The sequence below is a fragment of the Etheostoma spectabile genome, chromosome 1 (genome assembly GCF_008692095.1).
Source record: "Etheostoma spectabile isolate EspeVRDwgs_2016 chromosome 1, UIUC_Espe_1.0, whole genome shotgun sequence".
Lineage (NCBI taxonomy): Eukaryota > Metazoa > Chordata > Actinopteri > Perciformes > Percidae > Etheostoma > Etheostoma spectabile.
The window spans coordinates 15,528,773-15,541,490 of NC_045733.1; the positions used below are offsets into that span (position 1 = coordinate 15,528,773).

General features: G+C 39.4%; 1 protein-coding gene across 1 annotated transcript in view; it reads right to left on the reverse strand.

The window, feature by feature from the left end:
* Positions 1-686: 686 nt before the first annotated feature.
* Positions 687-12,718, reverse strand: part of ly75 (lymphocyte antigen 75) — a 26,991-nt gene continuing 14,959 nt past the window's right edge. Inside the window, exons 17-35 of the mRNA XM_032544273.1 lie at positions 12,365-12,400; positions 11,986-12,155; positions 10,660-10,727; positions 10,501-10,577; positions 9,112-9,248; positions 8,395-8,503; positions 8,044-8,204; positions 7,587-7,722; positions 6,927-7,147; positions 6,675-6,837; positions 5,947-6,111; positions 5,736-5,858; positions 5,063-5,248; positions 4,737-4,960; positions 4,393-4,600; positions 3,662-3,823; positions 3,426-3,542; positions 2,295-2,477; positions 687-1,466 (exon numbers count right to left, since the gene is read on the reverse strand). Of these exons, the coding sequence (XP_032400164.1) occupies positions 1,291-1,466; positions 2,295-2,477; positions 3,426-3,542; positions 3,662-3,823; positions 4,393-4,600; positions 4,737-4,960; positions 5,063-5,248; positions 5,736-5,858; positions 5,947-6,111; positions 6,675-6,837; positions 6,927-7,147; positions 7,587-7,722; positions 8,044-8,204; positions 8,395-8,503; positions 9,112-9,248; positions 10,501-10,577; positions 10,660-10,727; positions 11,986-12,155; positions 12,365-12,400 (2,822 nt within the window). The 3' untranslated portion in view covers positions 687-1,290. The remainder of the gene's footprint in view (positions 1,467-2,294; positions 2,478-3,425; positions 3,543-3,661; positions 3,824-4,392; positions 4,601-4,736; positions 4,961-5,062; positions 5,249-5,735; positions 5,859-5,946; positions 6,112-6,674; positions 6,838-6,926; positions 7,148-7,586; positions 7,723-8,043; positions 8,205-8,394; positions 8,504-9,111; positions 9,249-10,500; positions 10,578-10,659; positions 10,728-11,985; positions 12,156-12,364; positions 12,401-12,718) is intronic.

Sequence of the window (12,718 nt, forward strand, 5' to 3'; positions counted from 1 at the left end):
CTCCAAGACATATTAAAGTGCGTTTTTGCTCAGTAGGTACGTGCATAGGAAAGTTCCATCTACATAAACACATCCATATAAGCAGATGTCTGAGTCCTTCTCAGGCTAACACAGTGTGCTACACTTTTAAAACTAATCAGCAGGACTGACATTTCAGATTTTTCTTTTTCATCATTCACGTATTGATTAATATGAATATTAATAAGTCAACGTAATCAGTAAATACACAGTAAATACAGAAAATAACCCTATCCAGTGGCTTAAAAACTCCCATTTCTTCTGAAGTAATAATGTTAAAAGGCACAGTCAGTAAGCTCATCAATCACAATTCTTTCTACTTATTAAAGGCACAGTGCAACTAAAAATACAGCATAACGCGTCTTCTTGATCCGAGTGCAATATCTCAATGCAGATAGTTTGAATGGGATTTGCTGAGGTTTGGATGTATCAGACTAATAAGTGTAGCTTAATGGAAAAAAATGAAATGTATATACAGTATATCAAGAATTTAACAGCCAAGTTTCTGATAGAATAAGCATTAACATAAGAGCCAACATCTTTAGTTTCTTCCTTTTGCTTGCAGGGATCTATTCTTAGTGATGTCTGGGGGCGGTATTGTGAGTACCTTAATATATATATATATATATATATATATATATATATATATATATATATTTTTTTTTTTTTTTCACGCCCAAGTCAAAGAAAACAGGTTAGACAGTATCTTCAGGTGAACTGGCCTTTTAAAAGTCTATTTTATGTATTTATTAATTGTAACCATGTAAAAATCCTAAACTTCTGAAGTTGAAAAGTAAAACTGGAATAGTTTGAGTAACAATATTTACAGTAAGCAACAATGTTTTGTTTCTGATAGTTTGGAGTCACTCATACATTAGTGAAATTCAAGCCGTTATAAGGATGAATGGGAGTGTTTTGTCGGGTTGGATACTTCTGTTAATCAACTCAAAATCTTTTTACAATCTAAAAAACAAAAACAGCAATCAAAACCAATCCCACTTACGTTAATGATCAACATTTACCAGAGAGCATCAGTCCCGGTGTTCACATTAGGTAGAACACAGGGCTCTTCATAATCCAAAATTACCAAAATTAAGACACTGAGTTGGCGGATATTCACAATTCTCTAACAATATTTACAGTTTCACACATCATTGAGCAGGATAAATTAATAATTTAAAAAAGATGAAGGCTGCATCTGCTCTTGGTGAAAATTACTTAAATGCACACAAGGCACATTAATACTCCCTGAGGCTGATTCTTTGGGCAAGCTCAGTCATCTTGGGTTATTATACTTGTGGCGTCTCCATCATCAAAGGTCCTCTTGTAGCGGACGGTAGAAGAGAAGTGGGCTCTTTTCTTTTTATAGAAGATAAAGCCGACGGCTAAAAGGAGAGCGAGGACGACCACGACGAAGAGACCCAACGCCACAGGAGAGCCTCCGGACTCTGAGGACACAAAGGTGAAGTCAGTCATTTCAGTCACTTTTTTGTAGTGTCCCATTGCCAGACCTCGCATTATCCACCTCCACAGCGCTGGGAAGGCGGGTCTGGGAGAAAATTGTCTTTTTAGACCAATCACAATCGTCATGCTAAGCGGCGGACAGAGCCCCGGTGCCGCTGGAAAATAGCCCTGGGAAGGAACTTGTTTTGGTAGAATGTGTACGTTCAAAGGTTGTTTTAGTCGTGCAACAGAAAATCTGATTGGACAGATAGTCTAGCTAGCTCTTGATTTACCCTGCAGAGATCTAAGGAGCAGTTCACCATACTCATAAATCCACCGGAGTTTAAAAAGCCAACACAAAGAAAGTGGAAGGTAACGGACATCCGTCTGAAAAGAGGGACATCCGGCGGAATTTCTGTCGGCAACGGAGCATTCCCCGAAGTGGGACATTGTGGATATGGTTTTTAGAGGTCTTTGTGTGCCCACTAAACAAGATGTCATCATGTTTGAGCTCAAACAGCTTTTATCTGAGTTCAGACTCTCTGTCTAAGACAAACTAAGTAACGTAAGTAATATCTGTTTGGGTTGAAACACCTTGGCAGGACCAGCAGCGTACTGTTGTCTGTTGTTTACCTTCGGAGAGAGCCAAGCTATCGCTTTCCCTGTTTCCACACTTTGGGCTAAGCTAAGCTACCCGGCTGCTGCCTCCAGATACATATTTACTGTAACAATATGAGAGTGGTATCTATCTTCTCATCTAACTCTTGACAAGAAAGCAAATAAATGCCCCCAAAATGTCAAAAACATTCCTTTAATGCAGTTGTGATACTCACCTGCTTCTGTTTTGCAGACAATACGACTGTGGCTAGCCTGGCAGCTGACAAGCTTCCAGATCCCTTCGTCTCCTGCCATCATGACGGCACAGGAGTCCTCTGACTTCTTCCCAGTAACCAAAGCCTCAGACTTCCAGTTAGAGTAAGCCAGAGCCGAGCCATCCTGCCAGGATACAGGCTTACCTGAGAGGAAAAACAAGGAGATAATCGTGTCACAAATAATGTGTTTCTGTATGATGTTGAGGGTTCATTTCCAAATCACACGAAGAAGGGGACCTAGATTTGTTAAAACGTCACAGGTGCAGTAGGTAAGACTTAAAAAACTAACCTGTCAAATTAGCAGAAGCTGACCCTATGTTTGAGTAGAACTACATGAAGCAGGTCATTTAAAAAAAATCTGGTTTAGAGCCTACTAGAGCCTGTAGTGCGATCTGCAAAAATCCACCGTTCCCTGTTCAGATGCACCAATCAGAGGGGAGGGGGGGTCAATCACTGCTCATAAACACACACTCATTCTCCCTCGTGGAGGGGTGGTTAGGAGACCGTCTTTTGCAGTAAGGGGGGAAGGGACTGAGAAGTTGTCGGTGTTCAAATTTTTGGGCTAAGTCCTGGATCTTCACAATCCTACTTACAGCACCTTTAACTTCTTTTGGTCGCTAAGGCCAGTGGAACTGAAAATACCTGTGTAATCACTATTTCGTTTTTAGTTCTTAGTTGATTTTTTTCTCATATGTAAACAGAAAGGCCAACCACCTTACAATATAAAACTGGATTGTAACCAAATGAACTCACAGGTATTTAAATACAGAGATGCTCTTTTCACTCAAAACATTCCGCTAAATCCAAGTTTATGTTTTCTGTTGCAGTGAAGTTTAAATATTGTAGTAAAACAAGCTACAATGTCAATTATAGGCTTATAGCTATATAAAGGGCACCCATATATAGAAGTTTATCCCTTGATGTGGCCTATAACGTCAATTATGTGTCAATTATGATCATATGAGAAACACAAAATGCTGATTTTTTCATCTAGAAGTCAAACTCTAACGGGGATTATATGCGTGAATATAATCATATATTTAAAAACTGAAGTTTTACAGATTTGCTTCCATTTCAAATGATAGTGTTTACCTTGAGCGTCGAGCTCCATGCCGAGCCATACTCGACTGGTGATGAGAGGGTCATCAGACATGTACTTTGACACAAAGTCGTTCTCCTCTTTGGATTTTAAGGTCAGCAGTTGAGCATCTGTTAGTTGGAAAAAAAATAAATAAATAATAATAATAATAATTAAATTGGTGGACTAGGGTTGCTTCATATCAGATGAATACTAACTACAACCCTTCCTGAACCAAACAACAACTCACCCATGCTCTGACAGATGCTCCTGGCCTTGTCCATGCTGTACACGCGGTAGTTGTAGAAGCCCATGTCGAAGGCGTAGCAGTGATCCTGATGCTGCACCCACGTGAACATACCGTTGCTCTGAGGGCAGTGATTGGTCTCTGGGGCCGCCTGCTGTCTGGCCCCTGATTCAACAGAAACAATATGGACCCAGTCAATGCCACTCCAACACATATGAAGTCACAAGTAGGATTCCGTGGTGCTACTGTAGTTTTTTCTTCTGAATCTTAACCATTCAATACGTCTGGTAAAAGCATGGAACGAGCTTCCAGAAGAATTTGTGCGTTCCCCTTCAGTTAACTCTTTCAAGAAGGGCGCCCGGATAGCTCAGTTGGTAGAGCGGGTTTATTCCTCGATGCAGCGGTTTGACTCCGACCGAAAAGATGTAATGTACAACTATAAAGCTGGTTTGTAATTTATGTAACTTAATTATTTTTAAATCATGAAATTAATGTGATTTATGAAATCAATGTGCTTCAAATGTGTTTAAAGCAGCATCATTTTTCTTTTTGTGTCGTTTGAGTCTGGACTAGAGGATTTTATATCGTGTAGCAGACGATATTCAATACATTTCACTGAGAAAAAAAATAATTAGTTATTTAAAAAAAATACCAACTGCAGTCGTTTCCCTTTTTTCTACATGATGAAAATAGAACAATGTGGTTTTATATCTTAAAACACATGGGTGTCTTACTCTGGGATGGGGTGGTGACGGTGGCCGTGTAGCAGATGGCTCCGTCTAACAACGTATTGCAGCTGGTTCTCATCCAGGCTCCGGCAGGAGTTACAAATACACAGCTGGCCTCTTGTTTGTCTGAGCTGGAAACCTCCAAAGAGTCCGAGATGGTGGCTTTGTAGTCCAGTCTCGTTCCATCTGACCACTCAAAGGCTGAGTCACTAACCTACACGGAGAGAGAGAGAGACACACCGTCAAATTAGCTGGTGAAGTTCAATTATGAGCAAAGAATTATGAGGCACCACCATGTGAAGAACATGTACTCGTATTTGCTTTTTTTTTGGGGTAGACAAAATTCTTACATCCTGGTTGGATAGGCCAATCCAGAGCGGGAAGCCGTCGGTCTTAGCAATGAGCTTCACATGCACACTGTGCTGTATGTCGTGGACACTTGCCAGGTGGCCTCCATGCTGGTCACACACTTCCAGAGCCTGGTACCAAGTCATTTTTTGGGTTGCGACCTCATAGGTTAAGTTGCCGTAATGTTGTAAATCCTTGGATGACACGTTGTACTCCTGTTTAGGTTCTTGGGGAGGGAAGGATTGGAAACGTTAAATATTTTCAGTGACGATCACAACAGGGGTGGACGGAGAAATTGGACTTATGACGGGAAGTGTGATACACCAACCATTGTCCAGTTTGCAGGTCACAATGGTCCTTTGTTTGAACTCTGCGAATAAGCCTTGGTTTGAGATGAGAATCCAGTAGTTATCAACGGTGAGACCAGCCAAGAATGGTCCGTCCACATCTGGTCTGCCCTTTATCCAGTTGGAATATTGGACATTTGTGCCATCATACCACTTCATCTGGTTATCTACAACCAAACAAAATCACTATTAACCCCAGTGTAATGACACACATTTGACGCTTTATTTACAAAACAATATTTAAACCATTTTCATTACAATATTTCCAGACCATCAGGTTGATTTCATATAGACCAATAGCATTTGGTACCATATGGATGTTAACACCGCCCCAGGAAATACACACCAATCAGAGGGGTTCTGGCATCCATACAAATGAAGGTCAATGAGTTCTGTGATGGTAACGGTGATGTTAGTCAGGGTCTATAATCTGACCTCTCTATAAGACTTTCTGGCACGCAACAACTTTGTTTTAAATTAGAAAGGAAATAAGACGTCAGATCAATATCTGCCAATATCCTGAGTTTAGGTATCAGGACTTGTATGTAGCAGAAAACTGTTCTGCCTGCCTATTACAAAACCTCATCAATTGCAGCTAGAAAAAAATGTATATATATTTTTTTTTTTTACACAAAAGTCAGTAAAAGTGCCTACCGTTTTCATCTTTGAACAGCCCCAGCCACACAAACTGGGCCAAGCTTTGAAACGGTATGAGCTGCTGCGTAACAAATTCGTTCTCCTCTGAATTCCGGATAGTTAGAATGTCTGCATCTGCATCTGAAACACAAACATCACTCTGTAACAGAAAGTTTCATAAGGAAACTTCCGCATAACAACATGTGCCCAAACGGTGTGACATTCTTACGAAGTTTTTTGCAGGTATCCTGAATCTGATCTTGGTCAAACTGGTCCCATCTGGTGCTGACCAGCTGGAAGGAGTAGCAGTTGTTCTTAAAGGGGATCCAGTTGGGACCATTTATCTTATGGGGACACTTCACTGCAACCTCATCAGGTGTGGTGATGATCTCTTCTGTAATACATACCTTTACATTATTATTTCGATTACATTAGTATTTGAAAGCATACCGGTGCTTTCCAACAAAGAAGGAAGAGACTTTAGAAGAGATGAAACCTGTAAACGTTTTCTTTTGAACCACAAGACTTACAAGAAAAGGATGCACAATAATAATAAGAATTATCAGAATAAGTTTTAATAGCCAATTAAGTGCAAAACACACATGGAATTTGATTGTGGTTTTTTTGTTGCTCTCAAAGTACACAGAAATAGACATTCGGCTAAAAACAAGGAATATGAAACTTGAAAAAGATTGACACGCTTCATTTCTTTCTTCTGTGAACCTGTTTTCACAAGAGAAAACCCGGAATCAATTAAATTTTTCAATTTTATAGACTCTGTTAACTTAAAACTTGACAAAGTGTGTTGACTTATCATCAGGGTTGTAAATGTAAACACAGAAAACAAACATTTTGAGCTAGAACTAGCGTAGCCCTAAGCCTTATTGTGTCATAGACTACCACCAGCAGGAACTAGCTTCACGAGGAGGTGCATTCCAAAACCCCACCCCCACTCACTGTGTGGCTTGTGGCAGATAGCTCCTCCTAGCTCCTCCTCACACTCGGTGGCTTTCCAGAAGCCATCGGTGTCCAGGTAGACACACGAGCCACTGGTGTCATCAGAAGACCAGCGACTGAATACAGTGTGACTGTGGTCAGTCCAGCGGTAATGGATTCCCTCCTGAATACAAAACCAAAAAGGAAGACTTGAGGAAGTATCTTGTAAGAAGTAGTGGATTCAAATAAAAGGCCCTTCTTAGGCACACTTACGTCTTCGCTAAAGAGGCCGATCCACATGGGTGTGCGCGCACGGCTCACATGCACGGTGAGGATGGATTGCAGGAGGGTATCGGCCACACTTGCCAGTTCCATGTTCTTACTATTGCACTGCTCTAAGGCCTCAAACCAGGTGAGGTTTTTGACCAGCAGCAGAATGGTGTGGTTATTGACCTGGAATGGCTCGGTTGGGATGTGGGGCTCCTCTAGTTTATCTGAAATGAGTAAGCCTTGTGTTAAGAGAAGATCATGTCTTGTAAGTTGGGTCCGAGACCTATGTTGCCTCAATACACTGGTTGCAAAAATAAGTGGATTTATCTGGGCACTTTATGCCTTTTGTTAGAGACATTACAGTGGGGAGCTGACAGGAAATTAGGGGAGAGAGAAAGAGAGAGATGGAGAATGAAATGCAATGGCTGGCACCTTAACCCTTAGGCCCGTAACAGTGTCGAGGCATTATTTACTTCCCTTTAAAATATTTTCTCCATGTTACCATTTAAGGTATAGTCTATACTTAATAAAACAATAATCCAAAAAAAAAAAATCTTAAGAGGGACCTTAGCATGCCAGAATAAGGTGCTTGATTAGGCACTTCTTGCAAAGAAATCTGGATAATAAAGTGGTATTAGGTATTAGGTGGTGGTCGTGATTTACCTGCATAGTGCTGGCAAATGCCCACATTTTTTTTGTTTTTGTCTGTGCAGGAAGAAAAGTCCCAGGTACCCATCATGGCAGAGTTGGGGTTATTCATTAAAAACACACACAGATCCATACTGTCGGGATCCCATGTCTGTCAAGAAAGAAAAAAAAAAGTACAAATGACAATTACATTGAGAACCTAAATACGGTTAAGTTTTTTCTTCCTTTTCCTTTTTTTAATGAGCTACCACTGGCTAATGCTACGTAACAGGGTACAGGGTACAATAAATCCCTTGAGACAAACTATCACATTTTTCACAGTTCCCTCTGCAGCCACAAAAGACCTTACTACCTTACTACCTTTGAACACACATGCAGTAGTACTCCCCAAGACCTATAGACAGACTCTGATCTGTCAAATAAGCAGAGTCCCAGCCCATTTAACTCGGCAGTGAAGGTAAGGGGAACTTACGTTGACTTGTATAGCTTTGTGCATGCCCAGAAGCAGAGGGTTAAAATGTACGTAGTTAACAGGGGTCTGGTCCACCCATTCAGGGTCATTACGTTTGATTTTTAGACCAATCCATATTCTTTCCATGTTTCTCAGGTTTGGTAAAAGGGTAGTGATGAAGTCTGTACAAACACAAACACACACACACACACACACACACACGTTTTGGGTGCATTTTGACTTTGAGGAACTATTATTTCTTATTTGACTGGTGCCAATACAAACTTTATCAAACATAAAAAACAATGTGGATAACATCCTTTGAGTCGTGTCTTCTATATTAAACAGAACTAGAACATTAGCGGTGCTCACCTTGCTCCACCTGATCTGAAATAGTGACCAGGGTTCCCCTTAGCGACTGGCATTCGTCATTTGCATACTGAAATGTCACAGGCTTCTGGCTCCCCATCACTGTGTAGCACTAAAAAAAAGATAGCCGTATCTCAGTGTTTGATCATTTTGACATAAATAGGACCTTTATGCCTTTCCGCTGCTACTGTATGTCATTGTGCTTTATGTGAATATAAATGGTCCTGTGTTCATTTTGTCCAGTTTGCCACAGAGACAATATATCTCAAACAACTTCCAAGTTTAATACAGGTTAAATTAAATAAAATATATACAAAGAGATATAAAGTGGGCAGATGCCAAGGAAAGGTATTTTAAATGTTGACCCATCCAGCTAAACACTTATTTTGTATTTGCAACCAACCTAAGTGACCAAAATGATAATAATTCAACATTTAAGATGTTTTCTTTATATGCAGATCATCTCACATTCCCTCCAGCAATAAATTAATCTGAAATAAAGCCACAGCTCTTGAATTCCTTGAGAATGTCTGTTTGGTTGTTTCTTGATGGCAAATAAATGCAAATGCAAGATCTTCAGTCTCTGCTAAAGAGTTTATCAGGTGGATTTTCCTTTAAAGTATGAAAGTATTATCTAATTATTATTACATAATCTGTTTTAGCAGTGTCGAGCAGTATCTAAAATGTAGATGCAGAGTGAAATGTGTTGAAGGATCAGACCTTATTTCTGAAAGACAAAGATTGATTTTCACAGGGCAGTCCTCCAGGTTGAGGATCCAGAGGGTTTCGCTCCACTGAAGTGATGTTGTGTCTCTCACACACAAAAGACAGTCGCTGACTGCAACTGCGCTCATGCTCTGCAAAGTAAACATGTGACAATAAATGTGTGTATAAATTAAACTGTAAGCATGCCTGGCATAAATCAAATCAAGTGATGTACATCAGAGCTTTTTTGCCCTCTGCAAGGATTGAATTCTTATTATTTTAGATTATTATTTTACTGTTGTGTCTTGTTGTAGTTGTTTTCCAAGTAAGGAGTTTCAAACAAAGCACTTATGCTTACTTCAGGTTACAAAACAGAAGACATTTGTAAACACTGTTGTGTAAAATCCAGCTTGGAAAACCCTTGAAAATGTGGTTTGAAATCCTAAGAATCTTAAGAATCAAGGTTATTCATCAACATTTTTGTTTTCACATAGGACCCCGTCTCTCCTAGTAAAAAGTTGATTGAGAGGATAGATTTTCAGGGCCTTTTTATTTTGTCATCAAATTTTCATTATACAATTGTGGCCAGGTTGGTTAAGTGGTAGAGCAGGCGCACATATACTAGGAGGTTTATGCCTCGACGTAGAGGTTCTGGGTTCAAACCCGACCTGTCACAATTTCCTGCATGTCTTCCCCCTCTCTCTCCCCTTTCTAAGCTAGCTGTACTGTTAAAAAATTAAAGGCAACAAAGCCCAAAAATAATCTTTAAAAAAAAGAAAAGGTGGGAACGAAAAAACATAGGAACGCGTCCCAGGACCCAAAAGAAAACACCGAGAGGAAAGACGGAGACGGAGAGGGGGGGAGACCCAACAAAAACAAAACAACCTAATTTGAAATAACACAATTGATTCCACACAATGCTCTTTGGCAAGTACGAATCTCCACTTTCATTAATTGTGGGGTGTCTTATTCAATTTTACAGCATTCAAAAAAAAACATTGAAGTGGTTTTGAAATAGTACTGAGTAAAAGTTGTCTTATTCCAGTCTGTGATTATCCATCAACATACATTCCTTTAATTTTAGTCTGCATTTCTAACTCAAAAGGTATAATTTCCTATACATGAGGTTTATTGACCATAAATTCCAACAATAACTGTAAAACTAAAAGTTAAAAAGTTAGAGTTAAGTAGTATTGAACATTGAAAAAAGCGTCAAAAGTGTTGAAAATAGTACCAAAAACGTAAGAGAAAGTTAAAAAAAAACTTCAACACAAGTGTTGATTTTTAATTTTGACGGGAAGACAACACAAGGGTTAAGTTGTTTTCTATCCACACGATCTAGTAAATTAAAAAAATATCCCTCCTCAAAGTCAGCGGTATAGAACCACTATGATGTTTACTCACCAGGAAAGACTTGTTCAGGACTGATGGAGGTGCATCTGCCCAGGAAAGCCGAATGATAGAAGTACATTTGGATGTACCTTAAACATAGAGTATTTCAGTCAACATCACATTGTGCTTGTGCAACATGACCAGTATACGTGTGTGACTGTACTGGCTTACGTCATGGGGAATACCCGGGCAGGCTTGCTCAAATCGACCCACCAGCTTTGCTTGGGAGAACTTGAAATCTGTTCAAAACATGCAAGCTTAAGAACCACATAATAAAAATAATTCTATAGTCCAATTTATTACCGCTTGTCTTAAACAGAGTTTATAAAGTACTTTTTACAAAATGAGCAAATTTAGGAGAAAAGCACACAATATAAAAATAAATCCCTTTAATGTGAAAAAACATGGGATTGTGGAATTAATTAGTTAAATATCTATGAAATAATACTTGACTGCAGTTCATGTCTGTGTCAATAACATATTTGTGAGCTTCAAGTGATTCAGTATTGCAATTCCATAAAGCTGGAGGACTCACAAGAGACGGAATAAAAATGGAATGGTCAAAATCGATGCAGCAGAGGCTGAGACGGCTTGTATTTCACATTTTTAGAGAAATAATTACATTTGATGGTTAGTTTTAAGGAACTGAAAGTGCCACTAGGTTTTTATGATTTTGTTCTTATTTTTTTTTTTTAAACAGTTAGCTTGGAGGCAGAACTTTATTTTGACTGTATTCTCATGAAATATTGTCATCTTGACCAGAATATAATAGATAATGAAAAATAATTTTAGGCTCTACAAATCAACTACAATGCCAATAGGGAGAACAACAAATGGAGTGAACAACGTAAACTATAAACGAGATAAACTGCAAAAATAGAGAACCTGTTTACCCTCTTTTTTTTTTTTAAACTGCACAGGTATTTTCAAAGTGCCTCAGTTAATCCAAACAGTGATTGCTCAATAATAGCTTGGTAACCGTAACCAGGCATAGCAGGTCTGTCTGGCTTTAGATGACTACAAACATGTTAGCTGTAGGGTGAAAGGGTGTGCACAGGGCTGTAGTCAGAACTGTAATCAAAATCTAAAGCGGTTGGAGTCTGAAAAGTGGTGGCTTTCTTTTAGCCTTTCAAAAAACAAAAACACAAGAGCAAAATTGGTAAAAATCGTAATATAAAGTCTTAAGTATAAACAGCTTGTTTGACATGAGCTGCATACATTAACAAGCCTGACTTACTGGCGCCTGGGTAGCTCACCTGGTAGAGCTGGCGCCCATATATAGAGGATCAATCCTGCAGGTCATTCTACCTCTCGCCCCCAGTTGTTGGCTAGAAATGAGAAAACTGCTTTTGTCTGCCTCTGTCTGATATTAAGGACCCATTGTTTTACAGTTACTGTGTGTTTTAAGTGGTGTATCTGCCGCCGTTATCACTGTAACCTGCACGTGTGCAGGTCCTGGTTTGATTACATGGCCACTTACGGTCTCCTGTAACTTACGTCTTTTAGGTAATGGTGGATCTGTCCGGCAGCCGTTGAGCTGAGAGGTGCAGCCAGTTTGCTGTCATTCAAACTGCAAAACAGCTGTGCCTCCTCAAACGTTAGCTTAGGCTCATCAACAAACCAAAACTCTGCTCCATCTACAAAGATAGAGCTCTCATGGTGTCCACCTGAAAAGCACAACAAACACGTTCTAAAGTCATGGCCCATTTCAGACTGTGACAACAGACATATGACACCCAGCCAAAGACATGCAAGGATAAAATAATTCTATTTGGGAAATCATCGAGAGAAAAAAAAAGAAGAAGCTGAATAATAACTAATAACTCAAAAGATAATTAGACTTCCAACACAGAAACTGAAAAGATTTGGTAATTACCGGGATTGTACCAGTCTGGGTTCTTTGGTGTCTTTCCTGTTGAAGTGAAGTAAACAAAGAATGAGTGAAATGAAAGCCAAATGAAACCAACGACACACAACTAACAAGATCATGTTGTGTTGCAATAGATTTACACTACGTATAAGCCCATATATTTCTTTTTTTAAATCACATTTCTTTTTTTTATACTTTATCATTGTGTTCAATAAAACTGTACAAATTAGGCAACTGCTTTGTGCTGCAGCTCAAAATTCTAGTGACAATACAAATCCCTCTAATTAAACAGTCTTGATGAAGGATAAGGGCTCTTCCCAACAAAAACCAACCCCAGCTCAGTGCATACATACACGGTGG